The sequence below is a fragment of the Tachypleus tridentatus genome, chromosome 6 (genome assembly GCF_004210375.1).
Source record: "Tachypleus tridentatus isolate NWPU-2018 chromosome 6, ASM421037v1, whole genome shotgun sequence".
NCBI classification, from domain to species: domain Eukaryota; kingdom Metazoa; phylum Arthropoda; class Merostomata; order Xiphosura; family Limulidae; genus Tachypleus; species Tachypleus tridentatus.
In genome coordinates, this window is record NC_134830.1 from 12,776,695 (window position 1) to 12,796,897 (window position 20,203).

A 20,203-nucleotide genomic window follows, 5' to 3' on the forward strand; every position below is an offset into this window, starting at 1 on the left:
GTTCTGAGTGTCACACTTCTCAGTATAAAAATTAATGCCATCACTGAACAACTCTCACTGTTGCAACGTGCTCTATATCGACAACTTTCACATCTCATGTGAGTCGTCAGTATTTTGAGCGGCAACTACAAACTGCCCTCAATCTTGTACTGAAGTGGACTGCAGTGAATTTCTCTCTGAAACCTTTTTCATGCACTTTTGCCATCAACGGGGTATTCACCCTGATCCTGAGCTCTGTATTGGTGAAGTTGTGCTGCCTGTGGTCCCTGAGACTAAGTTCTTGGGGCTTATCTTTGACCGTAAGCTGACCTTTATACAACACATCAAGCAGCTACGTGTCAAATGGACAAGAGCACTTAATATTCTCAGTGTCCTTTCTTCCACTACTTGGGGAGTGAATCGATGTTCTATGCTAAAGATATATTGTGCTCTTATTTGATCAAAACTTGACTATTGATCACTGGTCTATGGTTCTGTCAGACCCTCGCCTTAAAGATGCTGGACCCCATTCATCATCAAGGACTTCGGCTCTGCACCAGGGATTTCCGCACTTCCTCATTTCAGAGCTTATACAAAGAGTCCCATGAACCTTTTTCACATCTCCACCATTTGCAACTGTCTTTACTATGTGCTTTGAAACTTTGTTCCTTACCAAAGCATCCCACATGGAGTTGTGTTTTCCTTCCTTGATGGGCCATGCTTTTTCAGAACAGATGATCTGCCATTGCTCCTTTTGGCCCTTGTATCCAGTCACAGTTGGATGAATTGGGTCTGTCCTTCGGTAACATTGCTGTATCCACTGGTCAGCATATCCCATCATGACTTATTACGGTCCCCAAATGTGACTTATCTTTAAGTCATCTGAGAAAAGCAGACACTCTCGATTGGAAATACTGTCTGTTATTTGCTGAACATCTTTCAAACCATCCTTCCATTCCTATTTATACAAATGGTTCGAAATCAGGTGACTGTGTGGGCTCTGCCATGGGTTATTGTGGTTTGATGGTTGCATGCAGAATCCCCTCTACAGCTTCTGTATGTCATTTCTCTTGTCTTGGACCACATAGAATCTAAGCAATACTAAAATTGCACTATTTATAGTGATTCACTTAGTTCTCTACTGGCCCTGGAATCGCTTCGCCTTAGTTCACCTTCTGCTTTTGCCGATATTCAAAACCGACTGGCTCATTTCTCTTTTAAACATAATTTATTCCATTTTTCCTGAATATGGGGCCATGTTGCTATTTGTGGGAATGAGCTCGCCGACACCTCAAAAATAATTTTATTTGCTCAGGCACTATCACTGCTGTGCCTCTTCCATATATGGATTATGGTCCTGTATTCAAGGCTCGGCTCTGTACCAGTTGGCAGTCAACTTAGAGTGAGCAACGTGAAAACAAGCTTTTCCAAATAAAACCCTTTATTGGACTTTGGCTGTCTTGCTTCAGTAAGAATCAGAAAGAGGAAGTTGTAACTAGACTACGTTATTGGTCACAGTTTATTTTATTTGGGACTGATGCACCAATGTGTTGTCTGTGTAACACTCAGGTCACAATCAACCACATTTTACTGTTTTATCATCGTTACAACTCTCAACGACAGCATCATTTTAAATATATTTTGTCCCAAGGTTTATTCGTAACATTAGACAGTGTTATTGGCAATGGTGACACTGTCCACCTTAGAAATGTTTTCAGTTTTCTAAAGGCCATTAATCTTTTTAATGCTATTTAAGTTTTTAATTTATACATTAGACCTTTTTTAGTGTGATTCCATTTTAAGAATCAAAGTACATCTAATTTGATTTGAAAGTAGAAAATTATAATGTGAAATAACTCAAAACCAGGACTGGGAAGACCAACTTCAGGTGACTAATGATGGTTTTTTAACCTGTTAGTCTTCGTGGCGAATTATGATAATTGCACGAAGTCCTTTACAACTTGTATTACTGTAGTTTTTTTCTTAATGCTGTAAACTAGATGTAAAACTTGAATTTAATGCTATTTATGTTTTTAAATCAAAAATTAAACTTTGCTTTGTTTTACCTTAATTTCTTTTTATGAATTTTAATAATTTTACTTTAATTTTAACTTTTTACTTGATGTTTGGTGCAGATAGCCTAGTTACTTTGCACCATAAAACACCAAACCAACCAACCATGAAGCTTTCATATTGTTGTCAGTATAAAAAAATGGTTAACGGTAGCTTGAATGTAATGGAGGTGTAAGATTTACATGGTTAAAGCTTAAGTTTTATATGCACAAAGATCACTTGGAATGCTTCAGTGATATCAGCTGATAGGTGAGTAATCTGTTATTATTATTAGGTGTCTACAGACTTCAATGTTGAGAAGAATCAACTGGAATGCTTTGCTATGAAAAATGTAAATGCAGGAGAACAGGTAAATCATATTTTCAGTTTGTTTTGTTTTTGTTTTTTTTAGTGACAGATTTTAGTATATATATTTATTATAATTTTTGGTTTTGAAAATTAATTTAAAAATTGTTTATCTAAGAATGTTGAGGATGTATATAGAAAAAGAATGTTTTTTGATTAATGTATGCTATAGACTTGCTTTTATTATTACTTATAAATATGTATTCAGTGGTGGTTTTGTTGTGAAGGATTTTATTAAAATTTGGATTTAGGTGTCTTTTATTTACTAAGGTATTTTATTTTAGAATTAACACTATAGTTTAAAGGAAAAAAATCATTTTTGAATGATCAAACAACCTGAAATAAAAGTCAGAGAACTGCAATTGCTTTTCTTAATTTTAATGGACAGGAAAATAAAATAGTAAAAATACAAAAGTCCAAATTTTATTCATAACTTTACAATTTGTAGTTTATTTGTTAATTTGGTCATTTCAAATGTTGTGATACAAACGATTTTTTTCTCACACATACACACTGACAATGGGATTGTTATGAAGTACTTTTTAAAGTGCAAGGAAGTTGAAATTATTTTATATTTAGTTTAAAGTAACCAGAATGGAAGATGTGTGCATGTTGTTGCTATATCTTGATATTGGTAATACTGTTGTTTTTTAGAATAACATGAAACTTGCAATAAATTTTGTGTTTTAACTACTTTCATGTTATAAATGAAAATTGTTTAGTACATTCAAAAGTAAATTAATTTAGTTTTATACAACCTTATGTGTATAAAAACACCTTATTAAATGTTGAGACTGTTTTTTTATTTTGTTATTATTATTATTATTATAGGTAATTGCAGTTATTTTCAACATGTTAAATAACTGATTGGCAATGGCCTGTTGCAAGGTGCTTGTAAGGGGTGAGCTCACGTTGTAAACACACAAAGTAAGACTGACCTATTTTGTTTGACCAAAGGGTAGAAGTATAAATCAAAAAGTTTAAGCTTTTGAGAGTGTAAACATGTGCCATTCTTTTAAATGTCACAATGTTTTCATTACTTTTGTAGGTTGTAAGAACATATGACCTAGCAATGTTTGGAAGAATGGTGAGCAGTTCACACTGTTTAGATTTTTGCAAAATAGTTGAAAGTGTGAGGTCAGCAAAAAGTGACTAGAATTTTAATATTTACTAATTTTTACCAATTGAATTTGATTCATTTATGGAAATTGATCAGGAAGAAGAAAATGAATAAATAAAAAACCATTTGATTCAGGGATATATTCAAATATAAAGTAAGATATAAATACCAGAAATGCTGCTTCATTTTATTTTAATAATAAAAATATAATGCAGCACAAGTTCTTTGGTAATTTTCAGCAATAAATAGGTAAACTTTCAAAAGCTGAATAAAATATTGTTTCACATGTTACAGCTTCAATCGAAGATAGAGAAGATTTATTCTCATTCACTAATTTACTGACATTCTTAAAAAAAGCAACTTTCTCAACTTTCCCATAACTATGCAAGAAGACATTAGATGAGAACATTAAGATCCTTCTATCACCCTTCTTTGTTTTATAGGTCATAGTTTGAATTACCACTATTATGGCAGAAACTAGGCCTAAACACATCATTCCAATTTTGTATTTATTGGAAGTTGAATGTATGGATAAGAGGTCAGCTTTTCTAATTGAAAAAAATAGAGTTTTTGTAAAATGTTTTACCAGGTTTCTGGTAATAATAAATATTTGGTGTTGATTTAACAGCACAAGTAGCAAATTGTAATTTTAGGTGGCAGATTTTCTACTTTCTCTTGCTAATTTTTAATCATGCACTGGATACAGCCAATCCCACGATATTGGCTGTGTTCATAAATTATTGTCCTGTTGGTTAAGGTGCTCAGCTTGCAGTCTTTGATTCAATCCCCATCACAAAACATGCTGTTTGCCCTTTTAGGTGTGGGAGCATTATAAAGTGATGGTTCATCCTAATATTTTTTGGTAGAAAGAGTAGCTCAAGGGTTGGCAGTAGGTGATATTGATTGTCTGCCTTCCCTCTATTCTGTCACTACTGAATGTAGAGGTGGCTAGTGAAGGTAACCCTCATGTAACTTTGTATGAAATTTAAAACAAACAGATCCATAACTTATTACTGTGGATGTGTACAAGTGGCTGCATCTGGAATGGTTTCTTTCCTAATTCTGTAAGTTTGTTTATTTTAAACAACTGAAAATCTTTTTAGCTGGAGAAGTTATACAGTAGAAACAAATGATTAGATCTCTTATTTTGTGTTTTTATGCTTAAGTTGTTAAATGTGTGTTTTTAAAATTTTTGTTACTCTTTTTACATATTTTTCTTCGTACTTCTGTCTTAAATGTCGTCTGTGACTGTTAATACAGTGGAGCGCCGTTAAGCCGCGGTATTTGGGGTCAACCTGCTTAACCGCGGCTTAAACCTTTGTAACTGAAAAGCGAAGTCACCAACAGCTCTGCCGAGGAGCCTCATCCGGCCATTATGATCATTATATTGGATTATCGAATTAAAAATAATACTTTAATTATTGATCACTTTTTTCACGTATTTACTGCGGATTAACTTTAATATATGGAGAGGTGTGATTCGGTAACAATGGCGGCCTCCATAAAGCTGACATAGAGAGCGGATAAGGTAGAATAACGGTCAATTTCTATTGTAATATATTTTATTTATTTCCCAAATTAAAGCAAATCCTTTTTAAATATCCCCTTGAAGTTATAAAGCCAGGATTAAATTCATAAGCGGTGAGCTGCGATAATCCTCGCTCACATCGCTCACAAGACTTGCTACAGTGGCTTAAGCAATTTCGCAGTTTACTGGTCCGCGGCTTAATGGCGCTCCACTGTAGTTGAAAGCGAATGTTTGATAAGATGACATCCAACAATAATGAATAATATTTGGTAATAAGAGTATGATAATAGTATACAATAAAAATGTTTTGCTTTAAGAATTAACTGTAGATTCAAGCTACAAAGAATAGCTCACACTATATTTTATGATTGAATTTGGTATGACCATTCCTGTGGTCAATAAGACAATATAATGTTCTTTTTTGAAACCACAGTTGTATTAAATTCTATTTGATGGGCTGCGGTATAACTTTCATGAGTAAGGAACTGAATAGAATATGTTACTTTGTCTATTGAAAAAAGCTGTTTAGTCATGAGAGAAACGTTGCAAAAAAGAGGAAATTGCAATAAAAAACATTAATAGGCTTAGTAACTTTAAAAACGTTTTTTTTTCAATTTAACAACCAGCTTTGGATATTTTAAATTGTCATTGTCACAAATTGCTTGTATCTAGAGTAAGAAGTTCATGTGATATTAAAAATAATGCTGGCTCATATTTAGATTTTAAGAAAAATTAACATCAAACTACAAAAAATTGCATATTTTAGCTAAAAGTAACTTTTGGATGAGGATGACAAAGGCAAAAATGCTGGCCCAGCATGGCCAGGTGGGGTAAGGGCGTTCGACTTGTAATCTGAGGGTTGTGGGTTAGAATTGAGGTCGCACCAAACACGCTTACCCTTTCATCTGTGTGGGCATAATAATGTGATGGTCAATCCCACTAGTTGGCAGTGGGTGGTGATGACTAGCTGCCTTCCCTCTAGTCTTACACTACTAAATTATGGATGGCTAGTGCAGATAGCCCTTGAGTAGCTTTGCACAAAATTCAAAACAAACAAACAAAGTTGAAAATGGATAGATTTTAGTTGTGTTTTTAACAGACTTATCAAATGTTTGTAAAACTGGAAAGATCCTAGTTTTATATACAAAACCAAATATAGTGAATTATTAAGTACAGCAGTTGATAATGTAGTATAATAAGCTTTATTTTTACTACATACTCTTCTATAAACATACAGTAATATTATTTGTGTTGAATAAATGTATCATTTATAACTAATTGTAATGTGAGTGTATATGTTAGACTGTATCAAGACTGTGTTTTAGAGATGAACATTATTCAATACATTAGGATGTATGATTAATACCTGTAATAAATGGTGAAGAACAAGATTGTAAGTAACAGTGTGCATTGGGAACACGTGAATTATGAACTATCTAACTAATGTCACAGTGTTTTAAAGTATCTCTGTACAACTTCAGAACTTGTTATATTTGTATTTATGTACAAGTTAATGACACTTCATTAAAGATAGCATCAATATTATTGTTGCATTGTTAGAAAGATTTCATTACAAGTTGTTTTTTTGTGATTGATGAATTTTGTTACTAGATTCGCCATTATGATACATATGTTTGCAAATGATGATGTTAAATTATGATAAATGTTTTTGTAGACCTAAATTGTTTTCACTGTAACTTACGTTTTCTGTTCATGACACCTTCTAACCCATGTAATACATCATAATACAGGTTTAGACACTTTTTCTTCCCTGTAGTGTTACATAACTTTTCAGTGATCACCAAATGATTTTACTGTCTACAACATATTATTTTTTATTATTGTCACCAATCAGTTTTATATTTAAAACTACTTGTCAAAAAATCATCATTTGTAACAAAAACTGAAATGTTTTGAAAATGAAGTAACAAAAAACGTACCTGTCACAAGTTGTCCTAGCAATAATGTAGTGGTAATGTTCTGTAATTAGCTATTCATAACAAACTGTTCAAATCCCATATATAACTTCATTACTTCAAGAGTACTGAAAAGCTTAGATGTAGCTGTTGGGGGCAGTAAGTCTTATATTAAAAATGGAATTTTATGTTTTGGACAACATGTATTAGGTTTTGGATAAATAAATAATTGTATAATTCAAAAATACAAGTTTTATATCTTTTAAATAAAATACGTAAATAACATTTTTGTTGTGCGAACTTCATTTTTGGTTTTTAATCTATGTTCAGAAAGTTATCATTAATAATGTTGTAAGTTGGCAACTTGTTTCTCAGATATTTCTTTAGACATGTTAGAATACAGCAGTCAAAATCTCTTAATTGGAATGTTATTACAGCATCAACTTAAACCAGTGTGTTTTACTAGACCATTAACCCCTATATACATAAAGCTTCATAGCTTTTCTAGCTTTGGTATTGCACATGTGCAGTTGTCAGTTGTTTCATTTGTAATAACAAACAAATATATTAAGTGTTTCATGATTAGTTCACCATTTCTTCCACTTTTGATAAGGCTAACTTCTTTATGTTTTTCAAAAGGTGTGCATTTTCTATGGAGTAAGATCCAATGCAGAGTTTTTCATACATAATGGATTTGTTTGTCTAGAAAATCCACATGACAGCATTGTTCTCAAACTAGGTAAGATCACACAGATATGATACTGATGTTTAGAATAGTTATTGTATATGTAATGTATTTTTCATCCTGTATTCATAGTATAGAATTTTGTTTTTTAAAAGAAGTATTAATATTTTATTACTTTCATGTATGTATAACTTTTATTCCTTTGTATTCCTGGTTACCTGTTGTCAAGTAAACTCCTTTAACCCACTCTTCATATATATAATTTACATGTCATTTGTTTGTAGTTGAGTTTTTTCCTTGGTTCATCTTTTTAATCATTGTATACTATTATCTTCACCATGTTCTTGATTTTGTCATAGGTAAGAGACTATGATAGTATTCAAGGAACTCTTGCTTTAAGCCTTTGATGGCTGAATTCGTAGATCAAAGATTATTTTTGATCATAAGGAAGAGCCTTATGATACCTCTTTTAATTGCCTGTTGTTAATGTAAATTTTGTAACTTCTTGTTAATATGCAAGACTTACCTTCACAGCATCTATACCCTACTTAAGGATGGTGTTACCTAATTTATATTTACATACATTTCCATCATTTCAGTTTAGGAACTCTAAATCTTGGACAAGTAATTTTTCATTTTGAAAGCTACATTTTTTTATAATCAGAACAGAATTCAAGTAATTACCTGCAGTGCATCCACTTTCTTCTTATAACTGATAAATTATTACAATGCACATTAACATTTGTTGAGGGAGCATCTGTAAATTTACATAATTATTCATGAAGGGTATCACAAGATATATCACAATATGACAGAAAGTATGAGTTCATAACATAAATGGACACTATATTCTGTCTAGGCTGCCCTATCTACTAAATTAAACTAAATTATTTATAAAAAAAACAAAAAAAATTTATCAGTCCTTACTTTAAAACCCCCTTACTGTACACACCGCATTCAGTGGTAACTTTTTTCCAGCGACCAGTCATCCTGTTAGAAGAATAATGTTGTCTTTCCAACAATTAAATGTGCATTCAGTATTTCCATAAATATAACCTAAAATCCTATTTACCTGCACTAACAAAAGCTCATTGCTTGGATGGCTTAAGATGCTGATCAGCTGAAACACTTGGATCTTTTTATTCCATAACAGTGTTGAGGTTATCCCATCAGTAATGTACTCATGATTCAAGTTGTGCTATTCCACATGCATTATCTTGCATTTATTGTAATCAAAAAGTAAATAAATATGGAAACAATGACTTTTTACCCATCCAGAGGTTAAATTATTATTTCTAATTCTCAAAGTATTAGTTTTTAAAACTATAACTTTCTTTACACTTTGTGTATTTTCACATTCCTTTATTGATGTTTAAATATTGTTTAGTGTTCTTTTATTACTGTTGCAAGCTTTTTTGTGTTTTTGTAAACAGCTGTTTTGGGTAATACAACTCTCTTGGTAATAATATGTAGGTCTAACATGTAGCTAACAAACAGTTTCTGATTTCATATTAGCTATCATTTTTAACTTTAGAAAAATTGAAATTTCTAATTTTCTGTGTTAAACATTTAAAAATAGTTTCCAGTTAGCACAAATTACATATAGTTTTGCAAACTTTAAACCAAGGGTTTAAACCTTGGATTTGGTAAATGTGCATTGCAACAGCAGGTTTCTTTTGACTAAATTATGAAATCAGTATTATTTTTTTTACTCCAAAAATATTTTATATTGTAAAAAAAACATTCTGTACTTAGAACATTACAAAGTATGAACGTAAGCTACTATTACAATTGCTGTAAATATGTTTTAAGTATTTTTTTTTTCATTTATAGAACAAAATAAGTAAGATTTGAAATTTTAGTGAAGAAACTGTTTTGAAGGTACAACTAAACCAGAACTGCTACTAGCAGCAGCATTATTCTTCCCTAAAATTAACTATGCATTATAATTACATTAAACATAATTAAACAGTAATAAATATGTATTTGTTCTGTTTATATGTTTTGATTTTTTTGCTATATATCTTTTCATATATTTTCTAGTATCAAAACTTAACTACATGTAACTGTTTGAATTTTTAACTATTTTACAAAGGCTTAAAAATGTTTAATGTGGGTGGAAATTGGTGAATCTAATCTTCCAGTAACTGGATAAGTAAGTCTACAGTTGTCCACTTCTGACAATCACCATATATAGTGAAATATATATATTTTTTAGTTACTATGTGAACACCAAAAGCTAGTAAACCATTAGAAACCAAAAGGCCTATCATTTGTCATTCATAGTCAAATTAAGGAGAATGTAAAAAACCCCAAAAAACTTGCATATTTTATATTTCATAATTACCTCCAATGAACCACCACTTGGTCACATTATTTCTCATCTTACTGCTGAGGTTGGAGTATATGCATTGTATTGCCAATCAACTAACTGCATTGAAATTATAGGTATGCTGTCCCCATCTCACAATTTTTATCCTCAGTATGTCATGCAGCTTCAGTTGGTATTGCAAAGCCCAGCATGACGCTGACTGAAATGCACATAACATGAATGTGTTGCTACTCAACAGTAAGAATCTGTGAATCTTCTCCTGGAATGCGTACTACCAATTTTTTCAGTGCTTTCTAAGTTATACTGCAAAACTACAACACTGACTAGGAGTTTACTAGTATTCATTTCAAACACTGTATGTTATTTTTGAAATTATCTTTAACTCACCCTATAACACAGCTATATATAAGTTCATATTATTTTTGTTGAAGGGCATGTTTTGTTAGTATTCCAAATATGGTGTTGATTTTGACATTATTTAAGAATTTGATACCTAAGAGGACTTACTTGACATTATCTTTTAGGTATGAGCAAGAGTGATCCTCTTTTTACCCAGAAGAGTCAGCTGTGTAAACAGTTAGGTCTCCCAGTGTAAGTAATTTCCTAATATTTCCTAGAACATGAATGTAATATGTCTTTGAAAAGTTGAAGAAATATGCTTTGTATTACATAATGCTGTTTGGTGTTGAGAGAATTAAGTCCCTTCTTCCAACATATTTATAAATATTTTGCCAAAGTAGAAACTAAGCATGGTTCATTACTGAGTGTCTCCACCTTTTTTATTAGTGAGAGTCTGGACTTTATTATTAACAATTATTTCTGTTGGTATAAGTGTGGTTGAATTGTTTGCCATTCCTCTTGCAAAGCAGGTCCAACTAGAGAAAGATTTCAAGATCTGTCCATTTTATTCCTCACATGGTGTTTCAAAACATCTTGGAAAAGTTGAACTTGGTTATGTTTGGGGTTCTGAGCTGACCAAGACAAATCATAGATGATTTTTTTCTCTCTCTCTCTATTTTTCTCCCCCATATCCTGAAACCACTGCTGGATAACTAGGTATGACAAGAGATTGGTAATCATGCTGAAATTAATAATTGTGTTTAGTTGAAGTGATCAGCACATACACAATGCATTCTTCAGGTTATGAAATCGTGTTCTGAAGAAAACAGGAAGCAGAAGGATTCATCTCTTGTGATGATTTCTACTGTTCGTCATCCTAATTCAGATTTTCAAACCACCATCAGGCTTGTTCTCTTGCATTCATGGCTGTAATGTGCAACTTATGGTCTGAAGTCATTTCATGGTATTCAGCAGCATTGAGCTTTCTGCATACTGTGAATGTGCTGGCCAGTCAGTTCTTAAAATACCATTCAACAACATTCAAGAGTAATTACTTTGTGTTTGAGGTTAATATTGGGCATTTTCATGACTTTTAATCTTCCATTTATTCTAAAAATTACCCATAGTGATATTTAAATGAGTAGATAAGTTACAAGATCATGGACATTCATTAGCCAGTAGTATTACTAATAGAAAGCTAGATCTGTGTCTATGATTTATGATCGGAAAAATAGAAAATAAATAATTGTATTATAAAAGTGACAGTTGAAGTTCACTATTCAAGCTAACAAGAGTTGGCATTGGATGGTGTATTTAGATGGCTTTTCTCTAGTCTGTCACTTACAAAAATAAAGTTAGTACAGAGAGCCCCCTGTAGCTTTAAGTGAAATCCAACATACAATGATTCTAAAAACAAATTTAAGTACAAATCTTACATTTAGTTATGGCTATACTCTGACTAAGATAGGTGTATTTTGAGCACAAACGAATGTTCTATGTGTACTAAAGCTACAACTGTAGCTGTTTTTATGATTTTGAACTATGAAAATTGAAAGGTTTTTTGCATTTTATAAGCCTAAATAACACAAATCTTCATTAAACTAGTTTAAATATATTTATATAAACTTTTCCATTATGTAAAAATTTGAAAAATTCTTATTTAGAATAAACATTCACTATAAAGCCTAATAATATGCCAGTGTATCAAAGAAAGGGAAACCATGAGTCCTTGTTTGTATTCCCCTATAAATTCAGTGTTTAGATTTCTATTATTCTAATAATGTAAAGAATAGCATGCAATTTTAACAGAGTAGTTACAAAGTTGTTGTCAACATAACTTCCCTAGTGAAATAATTCAGTGTTCAGTATATTGTTTGATTATGTTGGATTTAGTATTTTAGGGATGTAGACACAACTAAGTCTTTTTTTGAGAATATTGTAGCCGTTACTGGTGCTGCAATGATATACTTATTTTGTGTACTCTCAATGTTTGCAACTTATTGAATATCTATTAAGCTAGACTCTGTCATAGTGAAGAAACATATATTTAAAGACATAATAACAAATATATCAGAATTATAAAACCAAGTTTTATATTTGTATTTTAAGAGGAACGTATTAGATTATACAGCCACAACAAAGTTGCATGCACTGAATTTTAAAAAATTGCATTTGGAGTATTTATAACATTGAGAGTGAAATGTCTCTTCAGAATTACATCTTATGCATAAATATTTCAAGTCATAAAAATAAAAACGGATTAAAATTAAAATTAAAACAAAATATAGAAAAAGTGAAAAACTATAAGAAAGAAAAGCATTAATTTAAACCAGATGGGTGTCTAGATTGTAGATTAATTTAAACCAATAGGGTGTTTAGATTGTAGATTAATTTAAACCAGATGACAATAGGGTGTCTAGATTGTAGATTAATTTAAACCAGATGACAATAGGGTGTCTAGATTGTAGATTAATTTAAACCAGATGACAATAGGGTGTCTAGATTGTAGATTAATTTAAACCAGATGACAATAGGGTGTTTAGATTGTAGATTAATTTAAACCAGATGACAATAGGGTGTCTAGATTGTAGATTAATTTAAACCAGATGACAATAGGGTGTCTAGATTGTAGATTAATTTAAACCAGATGACAATAGGGTGTCTAGATTGTAGATTAATTTAAACCAGATGACAATAGGGTGTCTAGATTGTAGATTAATTTAAACCAGATGACAATAGGGTGTCTAGATTGTAGATTAATTTAAACCAGATGACAATAGGGTGTCTAGATTGTAGATTAATTTAAACCAGATGACAATAGGGTGTCTAGATTTGTAGATTAATTTAAACCAGATGACAATAGGGTGTCTAGATTGTAGATTAATTTAAACCAGATGACAATAGGGTGTCTAGATTGTAGATTAATTTAAACCAGATGACAATAGGGTGTCTAGATTGTAGATTAATTTAAACCAGATGACAATAGGGTGTCTAGATAGATTAATTTAAACCAGATGACAATAGGGTGTAGATTGTAGATTAATTTAAACCAGATGACAATAGGGTGTCTAGATTGTAGATTAATTTAAACCAGATGACAATAGGTCTAGATTGTAGATTAATTTAAACCAGATGACAATAGTCTAGATTAATTTAAACCAGATGACAATAGGGTGTCTAGATTGTAGATTAATTTAAACCAGATTAGATTGTAGATTAATTTAAACCAGATGACAATAGGGTGTCTAGATTGTAGATTAATTTAAACCAGATGACAATAGGGTGTCTAGATTGTAGATTAATTTAAACCAGATGACAATAGGGTGTCTAGATTGTAGATTAATTTAAACCAGATGACAATAGGGTGTCTAGATTGTAGATTAATTTAAACCAGATGACAATATGTCTAGATTGTAGATTAATTTAAACCAGATGTCTAGATTGTAGATTGTAGATTTATTTAAACCAGATGACAATAGGGTGTCTAGATTGTAGATTAATTTAAACCAGATGACAATAGGGTGTCTAGATTGTAGATTAATTTAAACCAGATGACAATAGGGTGTCTAGATTGTAGATTAATTTAAACCAGATGACAATAGGGTGTCTATATTGTAGATTAATTTAAACCAGATGACAATAGGGTGTCTAGATTGTAGATTAATTTAAACCAGATGACAATAGGGTGTCTAGATTGTAGATTAATTTAAACCAGATGACAATAGGGTGTCTAGATTGTAGATTAATTTAAACCAGATGACAATAGGGTGTCTAGATTGTAGATTAATTTAAACCAGATGACAATAGGGTGTCTAGATTGTAGATTAATTTAAACCAGATGACAATAGGGTGTCTAGATTGTAGATTAATTTAAACCAGATGACAATAGGGTGTCTAGATTGTAGATTAATTTAAACCAGATGACAATAGGGTGTCTAGATTGTAGATTAATATAAACCAGATGACAATAGGGTGTCTAGATTGTAGATTAATTTAAACCAGATGACAATAGGGTGTCTAGATTGTAGATTAATTTAAACCAGATGACAATAGGGTGTCTAGATTGTAGATTTAAACCAGATTTAAAGATTGTAGATTAATTTAAACCAGATGACAATAGGGTGTCTAGATTGTAGATTAATTTAAACCAGATGACAATAGGGTGTCTAGATTGTAGATTAATTTAAACCAGATGACAATAGGGTGTCTAGATTGTTAATTTAAACCAGATTAATTTAAACCAGATGACAATAGGGTGTCTAGATTGTAGATTAATTTAAACCAGATGACAATAGGGTGTCTAGATTGTAGATTAATTTAAACCAGATGACAATAGGGTGTCTAGATTGTAGATTAATTTAAACCAGATGACAATAGGGTGTCTAGATTGTAGATTAATTTAAACCAGATGACAATAGGGTGTCTAGATTGTAGATTAATTTAAACCAGATGACAATAGGGTGTCTAGATTGTAGATTAATTTAAACCAGATGACAATAGGGTGTCTAGATTGTAGATTAATTTAAACCAGATGACAATAGGGTGTCTAGATTGTAGATTAATTTAAACCAGATGACAATAGGGTGTCTAGATTGTAGATTAATTTAAACCAGATGACAATAGGGTGTCTAGATTGTAGATTAATTTAAACCAGATGACAATAGGGTGTCTAGATTGTAGATTAATTTAAACCAGATGACAATAGGGTGTCTAGATTGTAGATTAATTTAAACCAGATGACAATAGGGTGTCTAGATTGTAGATTAATTTAAACCAGATGACAATAGGGTGTCTAGATTGTAGATTAATTTAAACCAGATGACAATAGGGTGTCTAGATTGTAGATTAATTTAAACCAGATGACAATAGGGTGTCTAGATTGTAGATTAATTTAAACCAGATGACTATAGGGTGTCTAGATTGTAGATTAATTTAAACCAGATGACAATAGGGTGTCTAGATTGTAGATTAATTTAAACCAGATGACAATAGGGTGTCTAGATTGTAGATTAATTTAAACCAGATGACAATAGGGTGTCTAGATTGTAGATTAATTTAAACCAGATGACAATAGGGTGTCTAGATTGTAGATTAATTTAAACCAGATGACAATAGGGTGTCTAGATTGTAGATTAATTTAAACCAGATGACAATAGGGTGTCTAGATTGTAGATTAATTTAAACCAGATGACAATAGGGTGTCTAGATTGTAGATTAATTTAAACCAGATAGGGTGTCTAGATTGTAGATTAATTTAAACTAGGGTGTCTAGATTGTAGATTAATTTAAACCAGATGACATAGGGTGTCTAGGGATGTCTAGATTGTAGATTAATTTAAACCAGATGACAATAGGGTGTCTAGATTGTAGATTAATTTAAACCAGATGACAATAGGGTGTCTAGATTGTAGATTAATTTAAACCAGATGACAATAGGGTGTCTAGATTGTAGATTAATTTAAACCAGATGACAATAGGGTGTCTAGATTGTAGATTAATTTAAACCAGATGACAAGGGTGTCTAGATTGTAGATTAATTTAAACCAGATGACTAGGATGTCTAGATTGTAGATTAATTTAAACCAGATGACAATAGGGTGTCTAGATTGTAGATTAATTTAAACCAGATGACAATAGGGTGTCTAGATTGTAGATTAATTTAAACCAGATGACAATAGGGTGTCTAGATTGTAGATTAATTTAAACCAGATGACAATAGGGTGTCTAGATTGTAGATTAATTTAAACCAGATGACAATAGGGTGTCTAGATTGTAGATTAATTTAAACCAGATGACAATAGGGTGTCTAGATTGTAGATTAATTTAAACCAGATGACAATAGGGTGTCTAGATTGTAGATTAATTTAAACCAGATGACAGATAGGGTGTCTAGATTGTAGATTAATTTAATTAGGATGTCTAGATTGTAGATTTATTTAAACCAGATGACAATAGGGTGTCTAGATTGTAGATTAATTTAAACCAGATGACTATAGGTGTCTAGATTGTAGATTAATTTAAACCAGATGACAATAGGGTGTCTAGATTGTAGATTAATTTAAACCAGATGACAATAGGGTGTCTAGATTGTAGATTAATTTAAACCAGATGACAATAGTGTCTAGATTGTAGATTAATTTAAACCAGATGACTATAGGGTGTCTAGATTGTAGATTAATTTAAACCAGATGACAATAGGGTGTCTAGATTGTAGATTAATTTAAACCAGATGACAATAGGGTGTCTAGATTGTAGATTAATTTAAACCAGATGACAATAGGGTGTCTAGATTGTAGATTAATTTAAACCAGATGATAATAGGGTGTCTAGATTGTAGATTAATTTAAACCAGATGACAATAGGGTGTCTAGATTGTAGATTAATTTAAACCAGATGACAATAGGGTGTCTAGATTGTAGATTAATTTAAACCAGATGACAATAGGGTGTCTAGATTGTAGATTAATTTAAACCAGATGACAATAGGGTGTCTAGATTGTAGATTAATTTAAACCAGATGACTAATAGGGTGTCTAGATTGTGTCTAGATTAATTTTAAACCAGATGACAATAGGGTGTCTAGATTGTAGATTAATTTAAACCAGATGACAATAGGGTGTCTAGATTGTAGATTAATTTAAACCAGATGACAATAGGGTGTCTAGATTGTAGATTAATTTAAACCAGATGACAATAGGATGTCTAGATTGTAGATTAATTTAAACCAGATGACAATAGGGGTGTCTAGATTGTGAGAGATTAGATTAATAAACCAGATGACAATAGGGTGTCTAGATTGTAGATTAATTTAAACCAGATGACAATAGGGTGTCTAGATTGTAGATTAATTTAAACCAGATGACAATAGGGTGTCTAGATTGTAGATTAATTTAAACCAGATGACAATAGGGTGTCTAGATTGTAGATTAATTTAAACCAGATGACAATAGGGTGTCTAGATTTTAGATTAATTTAAACCAGATGACAATAGGGTGTCTAGATTGTAGATTAATTTAAACCAGATGACAATAGGGTGTCTAGATTGTAGATTAATTTAAACCAGATGACAATAGGGTGTCTAGATTGTAGATTAATTTAAACCAGATGACAATAGGGTGTCTAGATTGTAGATTAATTTAAACCAGATGACTATAGGGTGTCTAGATTGTAGATTAATTTAAACCAGATGACAATAGAGATTGTAGATTAATTTAAACCAGATGACAATAGGGTGTCTAGATTGTAGATTAATTTAAACCAGATGACAATAGGGTGTCTAGATTGTAGATTAATTTAAACCAGATGACAATAGGGTGTCTAGATTGTAGATTAATTTAAACCAGATGACAATAGGGTGTCTAGATTGTAGATTAATTTAAACCAGATGACAATAGGGTGTCTAGATTGTAGATTAATTTAAACCAGATGACAATAGGGTGTCTAGATTGTAGATTAATTTAAACCAGATGACAATAGGGTGTCTAGATTGTAGATTAATTTAAACCAGATGACAATAGGGTGTCTAGATTGTAGATTAATTTAAACCAGATGACAATAGGGTGTCTAGATTGTAGATTAATTTAAACCAGATGACAATAGGGTGTCTAGATTGTAGATTAATTTAAACCAGATGACAATAGGGTGTCTAGATTGTAGATTAATTTAAACCAGATGACAATAGGGTGTCTAGATTGTAGATTAATTTAAACCAGATGACAATAGGGTGTCTAGATTGTAGATTAATTTAAACCAGATGACAATAGGGTGTCTAGATTGTAGATTAATTTAAACCAGATGACAATAGGGTGTCTAGATTGTAGATTAATTTAAACCAGATGACAATAGGGTGTCTAGATTGTAGATTAATTTAAACCAGATGACAATAGGGTGTCTAGATTGTAGATTAATTTAAACCAGATGACAATAGGGTGTCTAGATTGTAGATTAATTTAAACCAGATGACAATAGGGTGTCTAGATTGTAGATTAATTTAAACCAGATGACAATAGGGTGTCTAGATTGTAGATTAATTTAAACCAGATGACAATAGGGTGTCTAGATTGTAGATTAATTTAAACCAGATGACAATAGGGTGTCTAGATTGTAGATTAATTTAAACCAGATGACAATAGGGTGTCTAGATTGTAGATTAATTTAAACCAGATGACAATAGGGTGTCTAGATTGTAGATTAATTTAAACCAGATGACAATAGGGTGTCTAGATTGTAGATTAATTTAAACCAGATGACAATAGGGTGTCTAGATTGTAGATTAATTTAAACCAGATGACAATGGGGTGTCTAGATTGTAGATTAATTTAAACCAGATGACAATGGGGTGTCTAGATTGTAGATTAATTTAAACCAGATGACAATGGGGTGTCTAGATTGTAGATTAATTTAAACCAGATGACAATAGGGTGTCTAGATTGTAGATTAATTTAAACCAGATGACAATAGGGTGTCTAGATTGTAGATTAATTTAAACCAGATGACAATAGGGTGTCTAGATTGTAGATTAATTTAAACCAGATGACAATAGGGTGTCTAGATTGTAGATTAATTTAAACCAGATGACAATAGGGTGTCTAGATTGTAGATTAATTTAAACCAGATGACAATAGGGTGTCTAGATTGTAGATTAATTTAAACCAGATGACAATAGGGTGTCTAGATTGTAGATTAATTTAAACCAGATGACAATAGGGTGTCTAGATTGTAGATTAATTTAAACCAGATGACAATAGGGTGTCTAGATTGTAGATTAATTTAAACCAGATGACAATAGGGTGTCTAGATTGTAGATTAATTTAAACCAGATGACAATAGGGTGTCTAGATTGTAGATTAATTTAAACCAGATGACAATAGGGTGTCTAGATTGTAGATTAATTTAAACCAGATGACAATAGGGTGTCTAGATTGTAGATTAATTTAAACCAGATGACAATAGGGTGTCTAGATTGTAGATTAATTTAAACCAGATGACAATAGGGTGTCTAGATTGTAGATTAATTTAAACCAGATGACAATAGGGTGTCTAGATTGTAGATTAATTTAAACCAGATGACAATAGGGTGTCTAGATTGTAGATTTAATTTGAAACCAGATTTTACAATAGATGACAATGTCTAGATTGTAGATTAATTTAAACCAGATGACAATAGGGTGTCTAGATTGTAGATTAATTTAAACCAGATGACAATAGGGTGTCTAGATTGTAGATTAATTTAAACCAGATGACAATAGGGTGTCTAGATTGTAGATTAATTTAAACCAGATGACAATAGGGTGTCTAGATTGTAGATTAATTTAAACCAGATGACAATAGGGTGTCTAGATTGTAGATTAATTTAAACCAGATGACAATGTCTAGATTGTAGATTAATTTAAACCAGATGACAATAGGTGTCTAGATTGTAGATTAATTTAAACCAGATGACAATAGGATTGTAGATGTCTAGATTGTAGATTAATTTAAACCAGATGACAATAGGGTGTCTAGATTGTAGATTAATTTAAACCAGATGACAATAGGGTGTCTAGATTGTAGATTAATTTAAACCAGATGACAATAGGGTGTCTAGATTGTAGATTAATTTAAACCAGATGACAATAGGGTGTCTAGATTGTAGATTAATTTAAACCAGATGACAATAGGGTGTCTAGATTGTAGATTAATTTAAACCAGATGACAATAGGGTGTCTAGATTGTAGATTAATTTAAACCAGATGACAATAGGGTGTCTAGATTGTAGATTAATTTAAACCAGATGACACATAGGGTGTCTAGATTGTAGATTAATTTAAACCAGATGACAATAGGGTGTCTAGATTGTAGATTAATTTAAACCAGATGACAATAGGGTGTCTAGATTGTAGATTAAT

The 20,203-nt window shown here is 31.5% G+C and overlaps 1 protein-coding gene across 1 annotated transcript in view; it reads left to right on the forward strand.

Moving 5' to 3' along the window:
* Positions 1-20,203, forward strand: part of LOC143251939 (actin-histidine N-methyltransferase-like) — a 40,342-nt gene that overhangs the window by 8,597 nt on the left and 11,542 nt on the right. The window contains exons 4-6 of the mRNA XM_076503320.1: positions 2,327-2,401; positions 7,601-7,700; positions 10,503-10,569. Of these exons, the coding sequence (XP_076359435.1) occupies positions 2,327-2,401; positions 7,601-7,700; positions 10,503-10,569 (242 nt within the window). The remainder of the gene's footprint in view (positions 1-2,326; positions 2,402-7,600; positions 7,701-10,502; positions 10,570-20,203) is intronic.